Raw genomic sequence first — 26,199 nt, 5'->3', positions numbered from 1 at the left:
TTACCCAAGACATTTCACATGCCCTAGTTCAGTCCACTGACAGCATGTCAACCCCTAGTATACCACATCATTCCAATTCACTCTATTCCTTGCATGCCTTTCACCCTCCTGCATGTCATGGCCTAGATCACTCAAAATCTTTTACACTCTATCCTTCCACCTCTAATTTAGTCTCCCACTTCTTGCTCTCCACCTCAGACATATATATCCTCTCTGTCAATCTTTCCTCACTCATTCTCACCATATGTCCAAACCATTTCAACACACCCTCTTCTGGTCTCTCAACCACACTCTTTTTATTTCCATACATCTCTCTTATCCTTTCATTGCTTACTCAATCAAACCAACTCACACCACTTACTGTCCTCAAACATTTCATTTCTAACACATCCACCCTCCTCCATACAACCCTATCTATAGCCCATACCTCTCATCCATATAACATTGTTTGAACTACTATTCCTTCAAACATACCCATTTTTGCTCTCCAAGATAACATTCTGCCTTCCTCACATTTTAATTGCTTCCACAACCTTTGCCCCCTACCCAACCCTGTGACTCACCTCCACTTCCATGGTTCCATTCAATGCTAAGCCCACTCCATATATCTAAAACACTTTACTTCCTCCAATTTTTCTCTATTCAAACTTACATCTCAATTTACTTGTCCCTCAACCCTAATGAACCTAATAGCCTTGCTCTTATTCATATTTACTCTCAACTTTCTCCTTTCACACAATTTTCCAACATAGTCACCAGCTTCTACAGTTTTTCACTCAAACAGCCACTAGAGCTGTATCATCAGCAAATAACAACTGCATCACTTGCAAGGTTCTCTCATCCCCAACAGATTGCATAATCACCCCTCTCCAAAACATTTGCATTTACCTCCCTAACCACCCCATCCATAAACAAATCAAACAACCATGAGGGCATCACACACCCCTCCCAAAAACCAACATTCACATGGAACCAACCACTCTCCTCTCTTCCTACTCATACACATGCCCTGCATCCTTGGTAAAAACTTTTCACTGCTTCTAGCAACTTACCGCCCACACCATATACTCTTAAACCTCCCAAAAAGCATCTCTATGAACTCTTATCATATGCCTTCTCCAGATCCATAAATGCTACATTATATTTTTTTTGATTATACTTTGTCGCTGTCTCCCGCGTTTGCGAGGTAGCGCAAGGAAACAGACGAAAGAAATGGCCCAACCCCCCCCCCATACACATGTATATACATACGTCCACACACGCAAATATACATACCTACACAGCTTTCCATGGTTTACCCCAGATGCTTCACATGCCTTGATTCAATCCACTGACAGCACGTCAACCCCGGTATACCACATCGCTCCAATTCACTCTATTCCTTGCCCTCCTTTCACCCTCCTGCATGTTCAGGCCCCGATCACACAAAATCTTTTTCACTCCATCTTTCCACCTCCAATTTGGTCTCCCTCTTCTCCTTGCTCCCTCCACCTCCGACACATATATCCTCTTGGTCAATCTTTCCTCACTCATCCTCTCCATGTGCCCAAACCACTTCAAAACACCCTCTTCTGCTCTCTCAACCACGCTCTTTTTATTTCCACACATCTCTCTTACCCTTACGTTACTCACTCGATCAAACCACCTCACACCACACATTGTCCTCAAACATCTCATTTCCAGCACATCCATCCTCCTGCGCACAACTCTATCCATAGCCCACGCCTCGCAACCATACAACATGCTACATACAAATCTATATGTTTTTCTAAGTATTTCTCACATGCATTCTTCAAAGCAAACACCTGATCCACATATCCTCTACCACTTCTGAAACCACACTGCCCTCCCCCAATCTGATGCTCTATACATGCCTTCACCTTCTCAAACAATACCCTCCCATATAATTTTCCAAGAATACTCAACAAACTTATGCCTCTGTAGTCTGAACACTCACCTTTATCCTCTTTACCTTTGTACAATGGTACTATGCATGCATTCCGCCAATCCTTAGGCACTTCGTGATTCATACATATAGTGAATATTCTTACCAACCAATAGACAACACAGTCACTCCCTTTTTTAATAAGTTCTACCACAATATCATCCAAACTCGCTGCCTCCCTCGATCTAATCTTCCTCGTACCTTTCACTACCTCTTCTCTTTTAACCAAAACATTCTCCCTGACCCTCTCACTTTGCACACCACACCAACCAAAACAACCTATATCTGCCACTCTTTCATCAAACACATTCAACAATCCTTCAAAATATTCACTCCATCTAACTTCATCACAAACCACTTGCCCCCTTCACTGATGTTCCCATTTGTTCTCATCTTACACACATTATCTACCTCCTTCCAAAACATCTTTCCATTATCCCTAGAGTTTAATGATACACTCTCACCCCAACTCTCATTTGCCCTTTTTCAACCCTTGCACTTTTCTCTTGTCCTCCTGCTGCTTTCTTTTCTACAGTTCCCAGTCATTTGTACTCCTTCCTTGCAAGTATCATGCAAATGCCTCTCTTTTCTCTTTGACTAACAACTTTACTTCTTCATCTCACCACTCACTATCCTTTCTAATCTGCCCATCTCCCACCTTTCTCATGACACATGCATGCATCTTTTGCACAAGCCATCACTGCTTCCCTAAATATATCCCATTCATCATCCAATCCCGTCACATCATTTTTCTCCTACACATACATATCCCTTACATCCTCGATAAAAACTTTTCACTGCTTCTAACAACTTACCTCCCACAGAGCACCCCTATCATCTCTTTTATCATATGCCTTCTCCAGATCCATAAATGCTACATACAAATCCATTTCCTTTTCTAAGTATTTCTCACATACATTTTTCAAAGCAAACACCTGATCCACACATCCTCTACCACTTCTGAAACCACACTACTTTTCCCCAATCTGATGCTCTGTACATGCCTTCACCCTCTCAATCAATACCCTCCCATATAATTTCACAGGAATACTCAACAAACTTATACCTCTGTAATTTGAGCACTTACTTTTATCCCCTTTGCCTTTGTACAATGGCACTATGCAAGCATTCGGCCAGTCCTCAGGCACCTCACCATGAGTCATACATACATTAAATAACCTTACCAACCAGTCAACAATAGTCACCCCCTTTTTTACCATGAGTCATACACACATTAAATAACCTTACCAACCAGTCAACAATAAGTCATCCCCTTTTTTAACAAATTCCACTGCAATAACATCCAAGCCCACTGCCTTGCCAGCTTTCATCTTCTGCAAAATTTTGACTACCTCTTCTCTGTTTACCAAATCATTCTCCCTAACCCTCTCACTTTGCACACCACCTCGACCAAAACACCCTATGTCTGCCAACCTGGGGTCAGGGGAGAGGGAATACTTCCCACGTATTCTCTGCGTGTCGTAAAAGGCGACTAAAAGGGGAGGGAGCAGGTGGCTGGAAATCCTCCCCTCTCATTTTTTTTAATTTTCCAAAGCAAGGAACAGAGAAGGGGGCCAGGCGAGGATATTCCCTTAAAGGCCTAGTCCTCTGTTCCTAGCGCTACCTCACTAATGCGGGAAATGGCAAATAGTATGAAAGAAATAAAGAAATATATATATCCCCTGGGGATGGGGGAGAAAGAATATTACCCACGCATTCCTCATGTGTCATAGAAGGCGACTAAAGGGGACGGGAGCAGGGGGCTAGAAACCCTCCCCTCCTTGTATTTTAACTTTTTAAAAGGGGAACAGAAGGAGTCACGTGGGGAGTGCTCATCCTCCTCAAAGGCTCAGATTGAGGTGTATAAATGTGTGTGGATGTAACCAAGATGAGAAAAAAGGAGAGATAGGTAGTATGTTTGAGGAAAGGAACCTCGATGTTTTGGCTCTGAGTGAAACGAAGCTCAAGGGTAAAAAGGAAGAGTGGTTTGGGAATGTCTTGGGAGTAAAGTCAGGGGTTAGTGAGAGGACAAGAGCAATGGGAAGGAGTAGCACTACTCCTGAAACAGGAGTGGTTGGAGTATGTGATAGAGTGTAAGAAAGTAAACTCTAGACTGATATGGGTAAAACTGAAAGTGGATGGAGAGAGATGCTTTATTATTAGTGCATATGCACCTGGGCATGAGAAGAAAGGTCATGAGAGGCAAGTGTTTTAGAAGCAGCTAGGTGACTGTGTTAGTAGTTTTGATGCACGAGACCAGTCTATTGTGATCGGTGATTTGAATGCAAAGGTGAGTAATGTGGCAGTTGAGGGAATAACTGGTGTACATGGGATGTTCAGTGTTGTAAATGGAAATAGTGAAGAGCTTGTAGATATATGTGCTGAAAAAGGACTGGTGACTGGGAATATCTGGTTTAAAAAGAGAGATATACATAAGTATATGTATGCAAGTTGGAGAGATGGCCAGAGAGCATTACTGGATTACGTGTTAATTGATAGGAGGGCGAAAGAGAGACTTTTGGATGTTAATGTGCTGAGAGGTGCAACTGGAGGGAAGTCTGATCATTATCTTGTGGAGGCGAAGGTGAAGATTTGTAGGGGTTTTCAGAAAAGGAGAGAATGTTAGGTGAAGAGAGTGGTGAGAGTAAGTGAGCCTGGGAAGGAGACTTGTGTGAGGAAGTACCAGGAGAGACTGAGTACAGAATGGAAAAAGGTGAGAACAAAGTACGTAAGGGGAGTGGGGGAGGAATGGGAAGTATTTACTAAAGGGAAGTGGTGATGGCTTGCGCAAAAGATGCTTGTGGCATGAGAAGCGTGGGAGGTGGGCAGATTAGAAAGGATAGTGAGTAGTGGGATGAAGAAGTAAGATTTTTAGTGAAAGAGAAGAGAGAGGTATTTGAATGATTTTTGCAAGGAAATGATGCAAATGACTGGGAGATGTATAAAAGAAAGTGGCAGGAGGTCAAGAGAAAGGTGCAAGAGGTGAAAAAGAGGGCAAATGAGAGTTGGGGTGAGAGAGTATCATTAAATCTTAGCGAGAATAAAAAGATGTTTTGGAGGAAGGTAAATAAAGTGTGTAAAACAAGAGAACTTATGGGAACATCGGTGAAGGGGGCTAATGGAGAGGTAATAACAAGTAGTGGTGATGTGAGGAGATGGAATGAGTATTTTGAAGGTTTGTTGAATGTGTTAGATGACAGAGTGGCAGATATCGGGTGTTTTGGCCGAGGTGGCGTGTGAAGTGAGAGGGTCAGGGAGAATGATTCGGTAAATAGAGAAGAGGCAGTGGAAGCTTTACGGAAGATGAAAGCTGGCAAGGCAGCGGGTTTAGATGGTATTCCGGTGAAATTTATTAAAAAAGGGGATGACTGTGTTGTTGACTGGTTGGTGAGGATATTCAATGTATGTATGGCTCATGGTGAAGTGCCAGAGGATTGGCAGAATGCATGTATAGTGCTACTGTACAAGGGCACTCAAGTTTATCTCCTTTGTACAATGGCACTATGCATGCATTCCGCCAATCCTCAGACACTTCACCATGAGCCACACTTACATTAAATATCCTTACCAACCAGTCAACAACACAGTCACACCCTTTTGCAATAAATTCCAATGCAATACCATGCACACCTGCAGCCTTGCTGCCGTTCATCTTCCGCAAAGCTTTCACTACGTCTTCTCTGTTTACCAAATCATTCTCCGTAACCCTCTCACTTCGCACACCACCTCGAATAAAACACCCTATATCTGCCACTCTATCATCAAACACATTCAACAAACTTTCAAAACGCTCACTCCATCTGCTTCTTACATCACCACTACTTGTTATTACCTCCCCATTAGCCCCCTTCACCGATGTTCCCATTTGTTCTCGTCTTACGCACTTTATTTACATCCTTCCAGAATATCTTCCTATTCTCCCTAAAATTTAATGATACTCTCTCCCCCCAACTCTCATTTGCCCTCTTTTACACCTCTTGCACCTTTCTCTTGACCTCTTGCCTCTTTCTTTTATACATCTAGTCATTGGCACTATTTCCCTGCAAAAATCATCCGAACGCATCTCTCTTCTATTTCACTAATAATCTCACTTCTTCATCCCACCACTCACTAGCCTTTCTAATCTGCCCACCTCCCATGCTTTTCATGCCACAAGCATCTTTTGCACAAGCTATCACTGCTTCCCTAAATACATCCCATTCCTCCCCCACTCCCCTTACATTCTTTGCTCTCCCTTTTTTCCATTCTGCTCTCAAGTCTCTCCTGGTACTTCCTCACACAAGTCTCCATCCCAAGCTCACTTACTCTCACCACTCTCTTCATCCCAACATGTGTGGTAAGAAAAAGTGTGGTTGAGAGAGCAGAAGAGGGTGTATTGAAATGGTTTGGTCACATGGAGAGAATGAGTGAGGAAAGATTGACAAAGAGGATATATGTGTCAGAGGTGGAGGGAACGAGGAGAAGTGGGAGGGAGACCAAACTGGAGGTGGAAGGATGGAGTTAAAAAAATTTTTGAGCGATCGGGGCCTGAACATGCAGGAGGATGAATAGCGTGTAAGGAATAGAGTGAATTGGAACAATGTGGTATACCGGGATCGACATGCTATCAATGGATTGAACCAGAGCATGCGAAGTGTCTGGGGTAAACCATGGAAAGTTTTGTGGGGTCTGGATGTGGAAGGGGAGCTGTGGTTTCAGTACATCATACATGATGGCTAGAGACTGAATGCGAACGAATGTGGCCTTTGTTGTCTTTTCCATAGCGCTACCCCGCACGCATGCAGGGGGAGAGGGTTGTCGTTTCATGTGTGGCAGGATGGCGACCAAAGCAGCAAGTATGAATGATGTACATGTGCATATATGTATATGTCTGTGTATGTATATATATGTATACGTTGAAATGTACATGTATGTATATGTACATGCGTGCACGTGTATGTATACATGTGTATATGGGTGGGTTGGGCCATTCTTTCATCTGTTTCCTTGCACTACCTCGCTAACGCAGGAGACAGCGACAAAGTATATAAATAAATAATAAAATGAATAAATAAATATCTACCTCATGCACATGCGAGGGTGTCATTTCACGTGTGCCGGGGTGGCGGCAGAAATGGATGAAGGCAGCATGTATGTATATGTACATGTATATATGTATATGTATGTATACGCTGAAACGTATAGGTATGTATATGTGCATGTGTGGGCGTTTATGTAAATATATGTATATGAGGGTGATGTCTCCATGGTTGTTTAATTTGTTTAGGGATGGGGTTGTTAGGGAGGTGAATGCAAGAGTTTTGGAAAGAGGGGCAAGTATGCAGTCTGTTGTGGATGAGAGAGCTTGGGAAGTGAGTCAGTTGTTGTTCTCTGATGATACAGCACTAGTGGCTGAGTCATAAGAGAAACTGCAGAAGCTGGTGACTGAGTTTGGTAAAGTGTGTGAAAGAAGAAAGTTGAGAGTGCATGTGAATAAGAGCAAGGTTATTAGGTACAGTAGGGTTGAGGGTCAAGTCAATTGGGAGGTAAGTTTGAATGGAGAAAAACTGGAGGAAGTGAAGTGTTTTAGGTATCTGGGAGTGGATTTGGCAGCGGATAGAATCATGGAAGAGGAAGTGAATCATAGGGTGGGGGAGGGGGCAAAAATTCTGGGAGCGTTGAAGAATGCGTGGAAAGGAAGCTGTGGTTTCGGTGCATTGTTACATGACAGCTAGAGACTGAGTGTGAACGAATGTGGCCTTTGTTGTCTTTTCCTAGCGCTACCTTGCACACATGAGGGGGGAGGGTTTTTTTTTTTTCATGTGTGGCGGGGTGGCGATGGGAATGAATAAAGGCAGACAGTATGAATTTTGTACATGTGTATATATGTATATGTCTGTGTGCGTATATATATGTATACATTGAGATGTATAGGTATGTATATTTGCGTGTGTGGACGTGTATGTATATACATGTGTATGAGGGTGGGTTGGGCCATTCTTTCGTCTGTTTCCTTGCACTACCTCGCTAACGTGGGAGACAGCGACAAAGCAAAATAAAATAATACATAAAAATGTGGGTGGGTTGGGCCATTCTTTCATCTGTTTCCTTGCTCTACCTCGCTATCACGGGAGACAGTGACAAAGTATACTAAAAAGAATAATAATATCTGTGTGTGTGTGTGTGTATATGTATGTATGTGTCAACATGGCCATTTATGCATATATATATATGTGTCTATATGAGTGGATAAGCAATTTTTCGTCTGTTTCCTGGAGCTACCTACCTGACTCGGAAAATGGCAATTATGTGTAATAAATACATAAATAAATATTACGAAAGCAGATAAGGCTAACACGGATGCGACTACGAATAAAAGTTATCATCAAAAATCAACAATATCTTATGTGATGACAACATACTTTAAACTCAGTAAGAATCCCTTAGAAGCAATCAATTCTCATTTTAATAACGAACTGAAGATGTTGTTGAAATGCAATGGTTCTCTAATCAAAAGTTTGTTATCTTTGTCCCCTTCTTTGCTATTTATGTATGGACTCATTAATAAACATAAAACAAATTTTCCAGCAAGACCCATAGTGAGTTCAGTGGGCTCCATCACATATAAATTATCAGTGATTAGTTTTCATATATACACTGAATATCCTTACCAACCAATCAACAACTGAGTCACTCCGCTTTTTAAATAAATTCCACTGCAATAGCATCCAAATCCGCTGCCTTGCCAGATTTCATCTTCCGCAAAGCTTTCACTACCTCTTCTCTCTTTACTAAACCATTCTCCCTGACCCTCTCACTTTGTACACTACCCCGATCAAAACACCCTATATCTGCCACTCTATCATGAAACACATTCAACAAACCTTCAAAATACTCACTCCCTCTCCTTCTCACTTCATCACTACCTGTTAATACCTTTCCACGTGACCCCTTCACCAATGTTCCCTCTTGTTCTCGTCTTATGCACGTTATCTGCCTCCTTCCAAAACATCTTTATAGTCTCCTGAAAATTTAATGATACTATCTCACCCCAACTCTTATTTGTCCTTTTTTTCAACCTTTGCACCTCTCTTTTGACCTCTTGCCACTTTCTTTTATGCATCTCCTAGTCATTTGCACTACTTCCTAGCAAGTATCATCCAAATGCCTCTCTTTTCTCTTTCACTAACAACCTTACTTCTTCATTCCACCACTCACTACCTTTAAAACTCTGCCCACCTTCCATCTTTCTCATGCCACATGCACCTTTTGTGCAAGACATTGCTGCTTCCCTAAATACATCCCATTCCTCATCCACTCCCGTCACGTCATTTGCTCTCACCTTTTGCCATTCTACACTCAATCTCTCCTGGTACTTCCTCACACAAGTCTCCTTTCCAACCCACTTACTCCCACCACTCTCTTCCCAACATTCTCTCTTCTTTTTTGAAAACCTCTTCAAATCTTCACCTTTGACTCTACAAGATAGTGATCAGACATCCCTCCAGCTGCCCTTCTCAGCACATTAACATTCAAAAGTCTCTCTTTAACATGCCTATCAATTAACACATAATCCAATAATGCCCTTTGACCATCTCTCCTACTCACAAACGTATACTTATGTACATCTCTCTTTTTAAACCAGGTATTCCCAATCACCAGTCTTTTTTAAGCACACAAATCCACAAACTCTTCACCATTTCCATTTACAACACTGAACACCCCATGTACACCAATTATACCCTGAACTGCCATATTACTCACCTTCACATTTAAATCACTCATCCCTAAAACCATCACGTGCATGAAAGCTGCTGATACACTCACTTAGCTGCTCCCAAAACACTTGCCTCTCATGATCTTTCTTCTCATGACCAGGTGCATAGGCACCAGTAATCACCCATCTCTCTCCATACATTTTCTATTTTACCCACATCAACCTAGAATTCACTTTTTCATGCTCTATCACATACTCTCATCATAACTCCTGCTTCAGGAGTAGTGCTACTCCTTCCTTAGCTCTTGTCCTCTCACCAACCCCTGACTTTACTCCTAAGGCTTTCCTAAACCACTCTTCCCCTTTACCCTTGAGCTTCGTATCACTATACTGAGCACAAATTACAAAAGAATATGCATGGAAATGTGAAGCAAGACTAACTAAAGGGAGGACTAATAAAGGCTAACATCCTTCACATTACTGAAATCTGAGTATAATGAGGTTGCCAGGCTGCCCAGTGGATGGCTAGTGGGATGATGAAACCTTAGCCAGTGGAGAATGCTTACTAACAGTAGACCAACTAGCAAGCCATGGTGCAACCTCTGAAAGGGTAGTTAGGGAAGGGTGAGACGTTACAGCCTCATCAGAAGAAAGGGAATCAAATTAAGAGGTCTGCAACCCCTAAGGATCAAGAGATACTCTCTTCAGCTTACGGGGTAAACCAACCAACCTTTGAGAGTAAATTAGTATCATTGGAGTTTTACTCATTATAGGTGTTCTCTGGTATTCAAGACACTCAACTTCACAACATATACACAGAGCCTAAATCTTTGAGACATACTGGCAAATATCATTCTTTCTGGGAATGTCAGACATAATCCTACCATTCTCTGTGGATGGAACATACAGTGTCACAGATGAAGAAATTTAACAAAAGTAGTTGACAATATACATTACAATACTGAAAAGCAATCTTGGAAAATGAATAGCAATTTCAGAGCTGGCAGAATCCAACACAACATAAAAATAAAACAGCCAAATAATTAAATGAATGACCTACATGAAGTAATACACAATTATTTCTTAGCAGTCAGAGATCCTATAATGACTTTCACATAACAACATCCCAGTGGATCAGCATGACATATAGCCAATCTGAATAACCATTTTTTGCATTTGAGGAACATAAAATAGCAGTGTATTTTGTCATCTTACAGGACTCAGTCCTTGCAATGGCCCTCCTTTTCAAGGCTTTATGATGTCTCATCTTTCACTCCTCAATCCTAAATGCAACTATGCCTGACATAACATATGCTAGAATATCACTGAAAACTTATGACACAGCTTCCTCATTAAGCTCACACTTGGACAGATCACCTCAGTGAGGTACACAAAATTTTGTTAAGTTTAATGCCTCCAAGACCCAATTTCTACCCATCTCTCTATTGAAAACTCCTTACAACTCTCGTTTCTCCTTTGATGGTTCTGTAATTCCACCTCTTGACTCAATGAACATACTTGGTATTACTGTAACATCCACTCTCTCTTGGAAACCCCACATTATAGGAATAGCTAAATCTGCCTCTCAGCAACCGGGTGTCCTGTTTAGATGTCAAAACTTCTCTTCTGAACAGCTACTCCATATACAAGGGATTAACTCCTTTGGAGTAGTGCGCATAGTTACATTTAGGGTGGTTCTAGCTCTGCATCCTTACCTGACAGAGTTGAATCAAAAGCGGTCCAACTATAAACTCTTCCAAGCTAAGTTCCAAATTTGATCGCCTTGCCCTAAGCTGCAACATTGGTTCACTTTCCCTCTTCTAAAGGTATTACCCTGGTTTTTACTCCCGAGAGCTGGCTGTTTGTGTGCCCACACCACTAGCTAGACCATGCAATACTTGGCAAGCAGCTGCATCATGTGATTACTGTGTGGCCATTGCCAACTGAAGGGTGGGCCGTTTTGATACCTGCTTCTTTTCCTCCATATCAAAGCTTTGGAACTCTCTACCTTCTCATGTCTTTCCCAATAACTATGATCTGACACATTTCAAAGGACAGGTTTTTCACTTCCTCCAAAATTCATAAATGCCTTCCCTTGTCTTTTCTCCATTATAATTCTCTCCATATTTCAATTAAGGCCCGGCTTTGATGTGGACTTTTGTCAGTGACTGGAGCCTTAAGAAGAAGAAGAGGAAAAAAAAAAAAAAACTCAGTGAGTGACAGCAAAATCTAGTGGAAAAATAATTCTAATCAAGCATCTATTTACAGTAACAATGAGAATATGAAAAATCTAATTACCTTGTAAAGATCTCAAATCTCTTGTTATCTTTGTCCAGCCTAAATATCTTAATGAAACGAGTAACCTCCACAAACACATCCAAAGCTGGAGGAAGTGAAGGGGGCTGGTCAAAGGATCCTTGTTCAACACCCAGCAATTCATCGAACTTCTCCCTGAAAGAAGTGACAAAAAATAAATAACTAGCACTTTCACTTGTGATTAAAAAAAACAGAATAAAGACTATTGTCTTCATATCTCCTGCAAGTTGTAAGTGGCTAAAAAGGCAGAAGCAGGTGACCTAAAACCCACATCTCTATGAACTTCAGTTTCTTAATGTGTGAACAGAAAAAGGAGCCATGGAAGGAAAGTACATCTTCCTCAAAGCTTCAGGCAGGGAGGTATGAATGTGCACACATGTAACTAGGATAAGAAATAGGGACCTACAAAAATTATGTTTTCTCAAGTGGAAGAGGGAAGAATGGTTAGGAAGTATCTGATGCTAAAGTCTGGGAATAGCAGAGGGCACAGACAAAGAAGGGGTGGCACTTTTGCTGAAGAAGCCATTGAAGGAATGGGTTAACAAACTGTAAGGAAGAGAGTTCCAGACCAATGTGGCTATGAGAGTACATGTGGATTATAAGAGGTATGTGAGTATGTGCTTATGTATCTGGTAATGAAAGGAGATAGGAGGAGATAAGTGTTTTGAAAGGTGCTGAGTAAGAACGTCAGCAATTCTGATGCAAGGGACTGAATACTAGTGGTCGGAGATTTGAATGCAAGAATTGGTGGGAGATGTGGCAGCCATGGGTGAATCTAGGGGACAAAGGGTATGGGGTACTCAGTGTAAATGAAAATGGGCAACAATCTGTTAAGAACTGAAACTGGACATGTAATAAGCCACAATTCATGAAAAAAGTCATAATTCTGTTCAAACTTTTCATTCTTACTGAGTAATACAGTGAAAGTCCACAGCCGTCAAAAAAGTTTGAAAAACCCACACAATTTTGTTAACCCTACGTCAAAAAGAAAATAATACTGACTGGGGAAGGAAGAGAGTCAGTTGCTGTTTGTCGATGGCATGGCTCTAGTGAAAGGCTTGGAGGAAAAACTGCAAAAGATGTTGTCTAAGTTTGGGAGTATGTAAGAAAGTTATAGGCTGAAAGTTAATGTGAATAAAGTTGATTATGAAGTTTTGTCATCTGCCATTTGTGGATGGCATGGCTTTTGTGGGAGACTTGAGAAAAAACAGCAGAATATGGTGTCTGAGTTTGGGAGTGTTTGTGAAAGTTGGAAATTAAAGTTAATGTGAATAAAATCTGAACTATGAAGTCTAGTAGGATGGAGAAACAAGTGAATGTGAGTTTGAGTCTGAATGAAGAGAACCTGGACAAAGTGGAATACTTTCGAAACATGTGGATATGGAAGCAAATGGAACTATGAGAAGTGAAGTGATTCATAGGTCATGTAAGGGGGCAAATGTTCTGCATGCAATGAGGGTAGTGGGGAAAGAAAGATCACCTTCTATACAACAAAAAAGGATATGTTTGTTGGTACAGTAGTCTCAGCTATATGGTGTGAATCATGGGCCCTAAATATAAAAGAATGGAAGTGGGAGGATGCATTGGAAATTAAATGCCCAAGGACAATAAGCGGCAAGAGGAGAGTTGATCATGTAAGAAATGACAGAAGAAGAGAAACAGGTGTTGCTCAAGATGAGGAAATCGTTTGGACTTATGGTGAGACTGAATGAAGATAGACTGAATAAGAGGATATATGTCAGAAGTGGAGGGAACAAGGGGAGGTTGGATACCAAGAAGGAAGGAAGAAAGGAAGGATAGAATGCAAGAAGCTCTGACTTGCTGGGGCCTACACAAGCAAAAGGATGAAAGACATGAATAAGATAGAATAGAATAAAAACAATGTGGCATACAGCGAGCAATGTGCTGTCAATGGGCTGAACCAGAACATGTGAAGTGGTCAGGGGAAACCACACAAAGGTCTATGGGGCTTGGCAGTGGATAGACCATCCCCATCAATGCTGCAGAGAGGTCAGAAATGTACAACAATGGTAATGGTAGATAAATTATTGTATACAAATGCTTATGAATTTGTAATACTTGGTGAAGAGCTGGATTGTATTAGATAAAATGCACCTGATAGAGTGGGAGTTGAGGAAACAAAGTTTATGAGAGATAAGATCCTACCTTTTCTATGCGGAGGGGCAAATGATAGTAAGGAAGAAAAAGATCAAGGAGGGAGAGGTTTAGCTCTCCTTATAAAAGATAACCTTGAGTTTCATGAAACAGTAGTAGATGGCCCATTCAGACAATACTTAGTGGAAAGGGTAAATGAAGAATTGTGCAAAGTTGTGAAGATGATACATATAATCCTCCAAAGAACTTGAATAATCCAAAATATAAATACAATGACAAAAACAAGGGAACAATCAGGATGGTAAATGAAGTATAAAGTTACTAATAATGAGAAACTTCGATTTTAAGGATACAGAGACACAAGATTTGAATTCTCATGGTGATGGCAAAACAAGTTCCTAGTTCCTATCAGATTAAAGGATTCATAGGGAAAAATAGGAGAGGATGATGTAAGAAAATCAGATATAAATAACAAATTTAAGTGTTCACAGTGGAAGACACAAAATCCCCATCACTAGTGAGACTGGATAAGGATGGAGAGGAGTCTTTAGAAAATGCTGAGATATCTAAAAGACACAAACAATACTAAAAGATGTTGACCCATACAAGGCTTATAGTCCTGAGGACATTTCACTGTATATGCTGAAGATAAGTGAAGATACATCTGACAGACCTTCTGAAATCCAGTTCAAGATGTCTCTGGAGAAAGACATACTGCCAAGAAAATGGAAAAGAGGAAATCATACCAGTCTATAAAGAAAGGAGACCAGGAGAAGATATTGAACTACAGACTAGTCTCCTTGACAAGTGTGGTCCGTAAGGTAATGGAACAGTTAATCAAAGAGCAAATGGATGACTTTCTACTGAGGAGAAATTAACTGAGAGGCAACAAGGTTTTCTGGAAAAGAGGTCATATGTAACAAACCTCTTCAATTTCTATATGAGAAGGAGAGCCATCTCATACAAAAGGGATGGCTGGGTAAATGGTTTATAACTTGACAGCCAAAGAGCATTTGACTCAGTACAACATGGGGGGCTGATTAAGAAGCTGGGACACCGGGCAGGAATAATGCAAAGACTCCTCCAACAGACAGAACAGTGTATTAGTGGAAAGGAACAAATGACACATGTCAGAGAAGCTTTCTCCAAATGGGTGGTCACCAGTGCAATGCTCCTAGGTTATATTCTAGGATCATTACTCTTCTCAATCTAAGTAAATAGCTTGTCTGAAAGTATAGAATCCTACCTGAATATGTTTGCAGATACTGCAAGTGTCATTAAGGAAGTGGAAAGCAAGGAGGACTGCATCTCCTTACAAGGGAACTTAAACAGACTCTCAAATTGGTCTGATACTTGGATAATGAAGCTCAACCCAAACAAATGTAAAGTAATGAGGATGGGACAAAATGAAAGAAGGGCTCAATATGATTGTCATCTAGCAGGAAATATGCTTCACAATTCTGTGATTGAGAAGGATCTATCACCAGAATCCCAAATTACAAGAACAGAAAAAAAAAGTCTTCTGAAAAGTACGGGAATAGCTACCTATTTATCTATCTATCTATATCTCTGGAGGAAGTAAAGTGTTTTAGGTATCTGGGAGTGGATCTGGCAGCGGATGGAACCATGGAAGCGGAAGTGAATCATAGGGTGGGGGAGGGGGCGAAAATTCTGGGAGCCTTGAAGAATGTGTGGAAGTCGAGAACATTATCACCGAAAGCAAAAATGGCTATGTTTGAAGGAATAGTGGTTCCAACAATGTTGTATGGTTGCGAGGCGTGGGCTATGGATAGAGTTGTGCGCAGGAGGGTGGATGTGCTGGAAATGAGATGTTTGAGGACAATATGTGGTGTGAGGTGGTTTGATCGAGTAAGTAATGTAAGGGCAAGAGAGATGTGTGGAAATAAAAAGAGCGTGGTTGAGAGAGCAGAAGAGGGTGTTTTGAAATGGTTCGGGCACATGGAGAGAATGAGTGAGGAAAGATTGACCAAGAGGATATATGTGTCAGAGGTGGAGGGGAGGAGAAGTGGGAAACCAAATTGGAGGTGGAAAGATGGAGTGAAAAAGATTTTGAGTGATCGGGGCCTGAACATGCAGGAGGGTGAAAGGCGAGCAAGGAATAGAGTGAATTGGATCGATGTGGTATACCGGGGTCGACGTGCTGTCAATGGATTGAATCAGGGCATGTGAAGCATCTTGGGTAAACCATGGAAAGTTCTGTGGGGCCTGGATATGGAAAGGAAGCTGTGGTTTCGGTGCATTATTACATGACAGCTAGAGACTGAGTGTGAACAACTGTGGCCTTTGTTGTCTCTTCCTAGCAGTACCTCGCACACATGAGGGGGGAGGGGGTTGTTATTTCATGTGTGGCGGGGTGGTGATGGGATGAATAAAGGCAGACAGTATGAATTATGTACATGTGTATTTATGTATATGTCTGTGTGTGTATATATATGTATACGTTGAGATGTATAGGTATGTATATTTGTGTGTGTGGACGTGTATGCATATACATGTGTATGTGGGTGGGATGGGCCATTCTTTCGTCTGTTTCCTTGCGCTACCTTGCTAACGCGGGAGACAGCGACAAAGCAAAAACAAATATATAAAGTAAAAAAAGGTGAACTTCAACTTAGAAATTTCCAGGTACATGGTCATACCATGCAAGACTCAAAAATATTTGTTCCAGGGACTAAGACTAGGAACAGCGTTTTCCTTTAAAAGTTTTGCAGTCTCATATATCTCATAAACCAAGTGGCTAAAACAGATCAAGGATCTATGAAAGTTTCTATCTAAGCTAAAACTCAAACCTTCATCAGAATCCTCATTAAAAGGGATGCAAATTATCTATTCCAGAAAAAGCTAGGAACACATTAAAAAATCCACTGATAAAGGCTCTTGCACAGTGGTCCTCCACACTGTCATATGTTTGTCCTATAAAACATACTTCTTCACTGTCTTCATAGTCAAATCATTAATCATAGTCCATTCTATTTCATCATAATGAAAATCAATATTGCTTAATCTGCTGATACCTTCAACAACTATATCATGTTTCTTCTCATCACTTTCTTAATCATATGGCATGGTTAATTCCATGATGTGATCCATTTATACAGTACATTATGATGAAAATTACTCTATAAATTTGATAAGATTAAGGAATAACATACAAATAATCTTAAGATGACTTTGCAACAAACTATAAAAGCATTCTAGCTGCCTCACCTAATCTGTTTATGAAGTGAGCATCTCAGAAGCCATCCACGGACAGCAGCCTGTACCTTAACAGCAGCTTCATCACGTCTTCGCTCAGCAGCCCGCTCCTCCCTAGCCTCTCTTGTTGCCTCAAGAAATGCCCCTCGATTAGAACTGTTTGTTCCAAACATGTTGATGGAGCTCATGGCCTGTACGGCCTGATCCACCTATAAATACAATTAATGAATGTTGAAACATTAAAAATATTCTTTTACTATTACTGTATTTAATTTTCATTGCAATTAATTATAGATTAGGATGCTCAATCAAAGAATAAAAACTACTTATCACAAAAACAAAAGCTGGTCCTAAGTGCAGATGTATTATGGTAAATAAATCAGCCCAGTCTGTTCACCCTGCTCTACTCTACTGCTACAAAGCATATCATTAGTTGCTAATAACTATGCATGTATATAACAGTGATTTTACAAATTAATTAAATCCCTTGCAGCTTCCTCTCATAGTAAACTGCCAAGCTACTATTGTTCATCAAAATCTATAAATCAACAAAAGTTTTTTCCACATGAAGCATCATATGAAAAGAACTTTTTTGTGGAATGAAATCATAACATCTAATTGTGGTCTCTGAAATCTAAATATCACAAACCACAAAAGCAAGAGAACACAGCCTATCAGCTTCAATGAAAATTAAACCACTATCTAGAAAAAGTATCACAACCAAATTAAGTAAAGACTTTGGAAAGTGCTCACATTCATGCTAAAATCATGTAAAGTGTTTTCATGCACAAAGTTATGACTTAGCATATCTTATGGTATCCTGAACCACTTCACGTTCACTAAACACATTAAAGTCAGTTTCTTTAGACACAATAAGAATCCTTCAGTAAGCCTATATTCTTATATGCAGGATAAGAAAACTTTGTCCAGCTGTCAATCATGACAGGAATTTCCCTTAAAGCAAGCACACTTTTCAATATGAGAATATTTATCTATATCATTCCTATATGGAAGTCACAGGAAGTAGCCATGTAAGTCTGAACTACATACTCTTGTAATGATAAATGTTCCCAAAACCTGTTGAAGATCCATGGGCAATGTTTGAAATATTTGCCAAGTCATCCTATACAATGTCTTGTCCTATGCTGTCCTGCCTCTTACAGAGGTAAAATAGTAGCCTTTTATCTGTGTGAAACAAGTATATACACCACATGACATAATCCATATCTACAATAAAAAGATGAAGAATAAGAATGGTAAAAAAAAAAAATTAAAAGATGAAGAAATGGTATACAAAGTGGTATTACAAAGCATAAATTATATATCAATGGCTGAATGGAAGCCTGTCTTAAGAAACATCTTTTGTGTAACAAAAACATACTCCTCCACTTTGCTAAAATTCTGACTCCAGCCAGATAGGACTGCAGCCTTCAGCTTGAAATTCACATGTAGAAAGAAATTCTGCTAAAGGGGACCTAAGATTTATCTTTAAGGAAAATTAATAAAATTCATAAGTTGAAAGTTCTGCTAAAGGGGACCTAAGATCTACTTCTTAGGAAAATTTTTCAAAGTTTGGCTTGAAAATATTTGCAACATGAGCAATATCATCCTCAAAAGACTGTACTCCCATGATCTAAAAACATTATTTATCTAAATCTATTATACTTGGTCACTGTCCCCCGCATTAGCCAGATAGCGCAAGGAAACAGATGAAAGAAAGGCCCAACCCACCCATATACATATGCACAAATATAAATGCCCATACACACATATACACATACCAATACATTTCAATATATACATACACAGACATATACATATATACACATGTACATATTCATACATGCTGCCCTCGACCATTCCCGTCACCACACGCCACACATGAAACAGCACCCCTCCTCCCCCATGTGCGTGAGGTAGCGCTAGGAAAAGGCAACAAAGGTCACATTCGTTCACACTCAGTCTCTAGCTGTCATGTGTAATGCACTGAAATCACAGCTCCCTTTCCACATCCAGGCCCCACAAAACATTCCATGGTATACCCCAGACACTTCACATGCCCTGGTTCAATCCACTGACAGCAAGTCGACCCGGTATACCACATCATTCCATTTCACTCTATTCCATGCACGCCTTTCACCCTCCTGCAAATTCAGTCCCCGATCGCTCACTATCTTTTCCACTCCATCCTTCCACCTCAAATTTGGTCTCCCACTTCTCCTCATTCCCTCCACCTCTGACACATACATCCTCTTTGTCAATCTTTCCTCACTCACTCTTTCCATGTGACCAAACCATTTCAATACACCCTCTTCAGCTCTCTTAACCACACTCTCTTTATTACCACACATCTCTCTTACCCTTTCATTACTTACTCGATCAAACCACCTCACACCACATATTGTCCTCAAACATTTCATTTCCAACACATCCACCCTCTGAAAAATACATTTACATGCAAAAAAAAAGATGAATATTTGTGGTTAGCAGCTGATATTTGATAACAGCCCCATTCCCAGTGTCTAAAGTTACTGCAATTAGCAACTGAAGACTAAACGACATTCAATGACGCTTAATATCATTAAACCCTTTTATCTATTTTACTGGGGTTGCCAGGCTCCTCTACTTGAGATAACACCATGAGCCTAGAGTCACTTGGTTGTGGCTATATCATCATCAGTCGATGAAAAAAAAAGTCTTCTTAAAGAAATTTCCACCTCAAAGGGGTTTATCCTGTCCCTTTTTTTTTTTTTTTTTTTTTTTATACTTTGTCGCTGTCTCCCGCGTTTGCGAGGTAGCGCAAGGAAACAGACGAAAGAAATGGCCCAACCCCCCCCCCATACACATGTACATACACACGTCCACACACGCAAATATACATACCTACACAGCTTTCCATGGTTTACCCCAGACGCTTCACATGCCTTGATTCACTCCACTGACAGCACGTCAACCCCTGTATACCACATCGCTCCAATTCACTCTATTCCTTGCCCTCCTTTCACCCTCCTGCATGTTCAGGCCCCGATCACACAAAATCTTTTTCACTCCATCTTTCCACCTCCAATTTGGTCTCCCTCTTCTCCTCGTTCCCTCCACCTCCGACACATATATCCTCTTGGTCAATCTTTCCTCACTCATTCTCTCCATGTGCCCAAACCATTTCAAAACACCCTCTTCTGCTCTCTCAACCACGCTCTTTTTATTTCCACACATCTCTCTTACCCTTACGTTACTTACTCAATCAAACCACCTCACACCACACATTGTCCTCAAACATCTCATTTCCAGCACATCCATCCTCCTGCGCACAACTCTATCCATAGCCCACGCCTCGCAACCATACAACATTGTTGGAACCACTATTCCTTCAAACATACCCATTTTTGCTTTCCGAGATAATGTTCTCGACTTCCACACATTTTTCAAGGCTCCCAAAATTTTCGCCCCCTCCCCCACCCTATGATCCACTTCCGCTTCCATGGTTCCATCCGCTGACAGATCCACTCCCAGATATCTAAAACACTTCACTTCCTCCAGTTTTTCTCCATTCAAACTCACCTCCCAATTGACTTGACCCTCAACCCTACTGTACCTAATAACCTTGCTCTTATTCACATTTACTCTTAACTTTCTTCTTCCACACACTTTACCAAACTCAGTCACCAGCTTCTGCAGTTTCTCACATGAATCAGCAACCAGCGCTGTATCATCAGCGAACAACAACTGACTCACTTCCCAAGCTCTCTCATCCCCAACAGACTTCATACTTGCCCCTCTTTCCAGGACTCTTGCATTTACCTCCCTAACAACCCCATCCATAAACAAATTAAACAACCATGGAGACATCACACACCCCTGCCGCAAACCTACATTCACTGAGAACCAATCACTTTCCTCTCTTCCTACACGTACACATGCCTTACATCCTCGATAAAAACTTTTCACTGCTTCTAACAACTTGCCTCCCACACCATATATTCTTAATACCTTCCACAGAGCATCTCTATCAACTCTATCATATGCCTTCTCCAGATCCATAAATGCTACATACAAATCTATTTGCTTTTCTAAGTATTTCTCACATACATTCTTCAAAGCAAACACCTGATCCACACATCCTCTACCACTTCTGACACCGCACTGCTCTTCCCCAATCTGATGCTCTGTACATGCCTTCACCCTCTCAATCAATACCCTCCCATATAATTTACCAGGAATACTCAACAAACTTATACCTCTGTAATTTGAGCACTCACTCTTATCCCCTTTGCCTTTGTACAATGGCACTATGCACGCATTCCGCCAATCCTCAGGCACCTCACCATGAGTCATACATACATTAAATAACCTTACCAACCAGTCAACAATACAGTCACCCCCTTTTTTAATAAATTCCACTGCAATACCATCCAAACCTGCTGCCTTGCCGGCTTTCATCTTCCGCAAAGCTTTTACTACCTCTTCTCTGTTTACCAAATCATTTTCCCTAACCCTCTCACTTTGCACACCACCTCGACCAAAACACCCTATATCTGCAACTCTGTCATCAGACACATTCAACAAACCTTCAAAATACTCATTCCATCTCCTTCTCACATCACCACTACTTGTTATCACCTCCCCATTTATGCCCTTCACTGAAGTTCCCATTTGCTCCCTTGTCTTACGCACCCTATTTACCTCCTTCCAGAACATCTTTTTATTCTCCCTAAAATTTACTGATAGTCTCTCACCCCAACTCTCATTTGCCCTTTTTTTCACCTCTTGCACCTTTCTCTTGACCTCCTGTCTCTTTCTTTTATACATCTCCCACTCAATTGCATTTTTTCCCTGCAAAAATCGTCCAAATGCCTCTCTCTTCTCTTTCACTAATACTCTTACTTCTTCATCCCACCACTCACTACCCTTTCTAAACAGCCCACCTCCCACTCTTCTCATGCCACAAGCATCTTTTGCGCAATCCATCACTGATTCCCTAAATACATCCCATTCCTCCCCCACTCCCCTTACTTCCATTGTTCTCACCTTTTTCCATTCTGTACACAGTCTCTCCTGGTACTTCCCCACACAGGTCTCCTTCCCAAGCTCACTTACTCTCACCACCTTCTTCACCCCAACATTCACTCCTCTTTTCTGAAAACCCATACTAATCTTCACCTTAGCCTCCACAAGATAATGATCAGACATCCCTCCAGTTGCACCTCTCAGTACATTAACATCCAAAAGTCTCTCTTTCGCACGCCTGTCAATTAATACGTAATCCAATAACGCTCTCTGGCCATCTCTCCTACTTACATAAGTATACTTATGTATATCTCGCTTTTTAAACCAGGTATTCCCAATCATCAGTCCTTTTTCAGCACATAAATCTACAAGCTCTTCACCATTTCCATTTACAACACTGAATACCTCATGCATACCAATTATTCCCTCAACTGCCACATTACTCACCTTTGCATTCAAATCACCCATCACTATAACCCGGTCTCGTGCATCAAAACCGCTAACACACTCATTCAGCTGCTCCCAAAACACTTGCCTCTCATGATCTTTCTTCTCATGCCCAGGTGCATATGCACCAATAATCACCCACCTCTCTCCATCAACTTTCAATTTTACCCATATTAATCGAGAATTTACTTTCTTACATTCTATCACATACTCCCACAACTCCTGTTTCAGGAGTATTGCTACTCCTTCCCTTGCTCTTGTCCTCTCACTAACCCCTGACTTCACTCCCCAGACATTTCCAAACCACTCTTCCCCTTTACCCTTGAGCTTCGTTTCACTCAGAGCCAAAACATCCAGGTTCCTTTCCTCAAACATACTACCTATCTCTCCTTTTTTCACATCTTGGTTACATCCACACACATTTAGGCACCCCACTCTGAGCCTTCGAGGAGGATGATCACTCCCCGCGTGACTCCTTCTTCTGTTTCCCATTTTAGAAAGTTAATACAAGGAGGGGAGGATTTCTGGCCCCCCGCTCCCGTCCCCTCTAGTCGCTTTCTACGACACGCGAGGAATACGTGGGAAGTATTCTTTCACCCCTATCCCCAGGGATAATATACATATATATATACATATACACACACACACACATACACACACATACGCACATACACACACACACACACACATACATATATATACATATGAAAAATGTAAGAAGCAATTTAGAAAACAAACTTTTAGCTTGAAATGAATGAAAAAAATGAATGTCACATAATGGTTCAACCTCTGGCTATGGAAAAGGAAATGTACAATTTATTCACACAAACGTCAATAGCAGTTCTCATCAATTTCACCACTGTATCAATAAGCTTCAATGTCTAAGCTACATTTTTCTCCAACTTCACTATTTTCTTGTCAAAAACACCATGCATGAAAACTATCACTCCAGTAACACAACTATAAACATTTACTTCCCCTTTAAAAGTTCTATTTTACTGGGGTTGCCAGGCTCCTCTACTTGAGATAACACCATGAGCCTAGAGTCACTTGGTTGTGGCTATATCATCATCAGTCGATGAAAAAAAAAGTCTTCTTAAAGAAATTTCCACCTCAAAGGGGTTTATCCTGTCCCTTCTACTGTATGTAATTCTTACTTCAAAGGTGTCCATCCCATCCCTGCTACTGAATGTGGCATAACCTTGGAGCTGCAAGAGTCCCTCAATGAGAAGTCTTGGGGTTACAGCCCCATGACCCCTCTAATAAAGGAGTCCTGCAGTTGTATGATAAAAATGAAAATTTGTTCTATCATTAACTGGAGTTTCAATTCCATAGAGTGTATCAGGTACATCCAGCCTCTTTAATCACTCACACATATTAATGCAAGTCTAGTCGGGGAATGAGACGAGAAATTACAGAAGTGTTACTTTTCCACTTTGCACAGAAATTGACTCATGAGGTGAGGCTAGAGTGCTCATATACATCATCTCCAAAAATGTTTCCACTGCACCTAATCAGAAGTCATTCCTCTGGCACCTCCATCTTGATTATCTACATTCCAATTAATTCTCTCTCGCAAGTATCTCTTCTGCAATGTACCTATCATTCAGTACAATTATACATATCTTCTTGATCAACATTTTATCTGCCATACATTCTTTATGAGCATAAATACTGTCCTAAGGGGTTTTCATTTATGCACCTTCCTAAGGATTCCTTCAAACAGCATATATTTCTCATATCTTCATTCTTTACTTCAATATTCCTCTTTTTAAAAATACTATGCAAGTTATCCATTTCTACTGGTTTTAAGTTTAAATGTCATAACTCAAACTTAAGTTTCACATTCATACTTTACGACTGATATTAGTTCGCCCTTATACAAACCTTTGGCGCAAACTACCCTTAAATTTTCTCCCAGTCACCAAAGTTTTCAGTGATTCTCCATAACTCTTTCTCTTAATTAACTTTTTTAAACCTTTATTCCAAAAGCAATGCATACCTCTGTTGCAGCCTTTGATAATGCAATCTTAAACTACCTCCATATTACCTCAACCTTATGATGTACCATCTCCCTACATCCAATTTTTCATGCAATTTCCCCAAAAGGTTTTCACATTTTTCAAACTTCATCCTTGTTTCTCATTCACATTTCTCCAAAATCTACAATAAATGGGCAAACTGCACAATATTACCATATCATCTGACAAGTCACCTCCCAGTGCTCTCCTAGACCATTAATCATGTTCACCATCAAATGCTCTCTTGCCAGAAATATAAATCATGCTCTCCATAGTTATTTCTTTTTCTTTTTTAGCCAAGATGGCAAAGGCACATAAAGCCCCAATCCAGGCCATCACATTAACGTGATATACATATGGAAATCCTACGATCTCATTTCTAATTTTCCAAAAGAAGGAACAGAGAAGCCAAGTGACGATATTCCCTCTAAGGCTCAATCCTCTGTTCTTAACGCTACCTCGCTAAAGCGGAAAATGGTGATATAAAAAAAAAAAAAAAAAGGCTAATGAGAGTTGGGGTGAGAGAGCATCATTAAATTTTTGGGAGAATAAAAAGATGTTTTGAAGAGGTAAACAAAAAGTGTAAGACAAGAGAGCAAATGGGAACATGGGTGAAAGGGGCAAATTGGGAGGTAATAACAAGTAGTGATGAAGTGAGAAGGAAATGGAGTGAATATTTTGAAGGTTTGTTGAACACGTTTGATGATAGAGTGGCATATGATGGGTGTTTTGGTCATGGTGGTGTTCGAAGTGAAAAGGTCAGGGAGAATTGTTTGGTGAACAGACAAGAGGTAGTGGAAGCTTTGCAGGATATATACACACACACAAACACATCTATATATATTTATACATACATATATTCGTTTTTTATTATCTTTATATTATACACTTTGTCAATAACTCCCGCATTAGCAAGGTAGCACAAGGAAACAGACGAAAGAACGGCCCAACCCACCCACATACACATGTACATACATACACATCCACACACGCACATATACATACCTATACATCTCAACGTATACATATATATACATACACACACACACATATACGTATGTACACATGTACATAATTCATACTGTCTGCCCTTATTCATTCCTGTCATCTTTCCACCTCCAATTTGGTCTCCCATTTCTCCTCGTTCCCTCCACCTCTGACACATATATCCCCTTGGTCAATCTTTCCTCACTCATTCTCTCCATGTGAGCAAACCATTTCAAAACACTCTCTTCTGCTCTCTCAACCACACTCTTTTTATTACCACACATCTCTTAACATATTATTACTTACTCAATCAAACCACCTTACACCACATACTGTCCTCAAACATCTCAATTCCAGCACATCCACACTCCTGCGCACAACTCTATCCATAACCCATGCCTCACAACCATACAAAATTGTTGGAACCACTATTCCTTCAAACATACCCA

General features: G+C 40.6%; 1 protein-coding gene across 1 annotated transcript in view; it reads right to left on the bottom strand.

Annotated features, from left to right (window-relative positions):
* The window catches only part of LOC139751401 (ubiquitin-protein ligase E3B), a 260,968-nt gene that overhangs the window by 221,409 nt on the left and 13,360 nt on the right, over positions 1-26,199 (bottom strand). Inside the window, exons 2-3 of the mRNA XM_071666787.1 lie at positions 17,301-17,497; positions 11,940-12,092 (exon numbers count right to left, since the gene is read on the bottom strand). Of these exons, the coding sequence (XP_071522888.1) occupies positions 11,940-12,092; positions 17,301-17,476 (329 nt within the window). The 5' untranslated portion in view covers positions 17,477-17,497. The remainder of the gene's footprint in view (positions 1-11,939; positions 12,093-17,300; positions 17,498-26,199) is intronic.

This window comes from Panulirus ornatus, chromosome 11, assembly GCF_036320965.1.
Source record: "Panulirus ornatus isolate Po-2019 chromosome 11, ASM3632096v1, whole genome shotgun sequence".
Lineage (NCBI taxonomy): Eukaryota > Metazoa > Arthropoda > Malacostraca > Decapoda > Palinuridae > Panulirus > Panulirus ornatus.
Note: the sequence above shows the minus strand (reverse complement) of the source record. Positions and strands in the feature narration are given on the sequence as shown.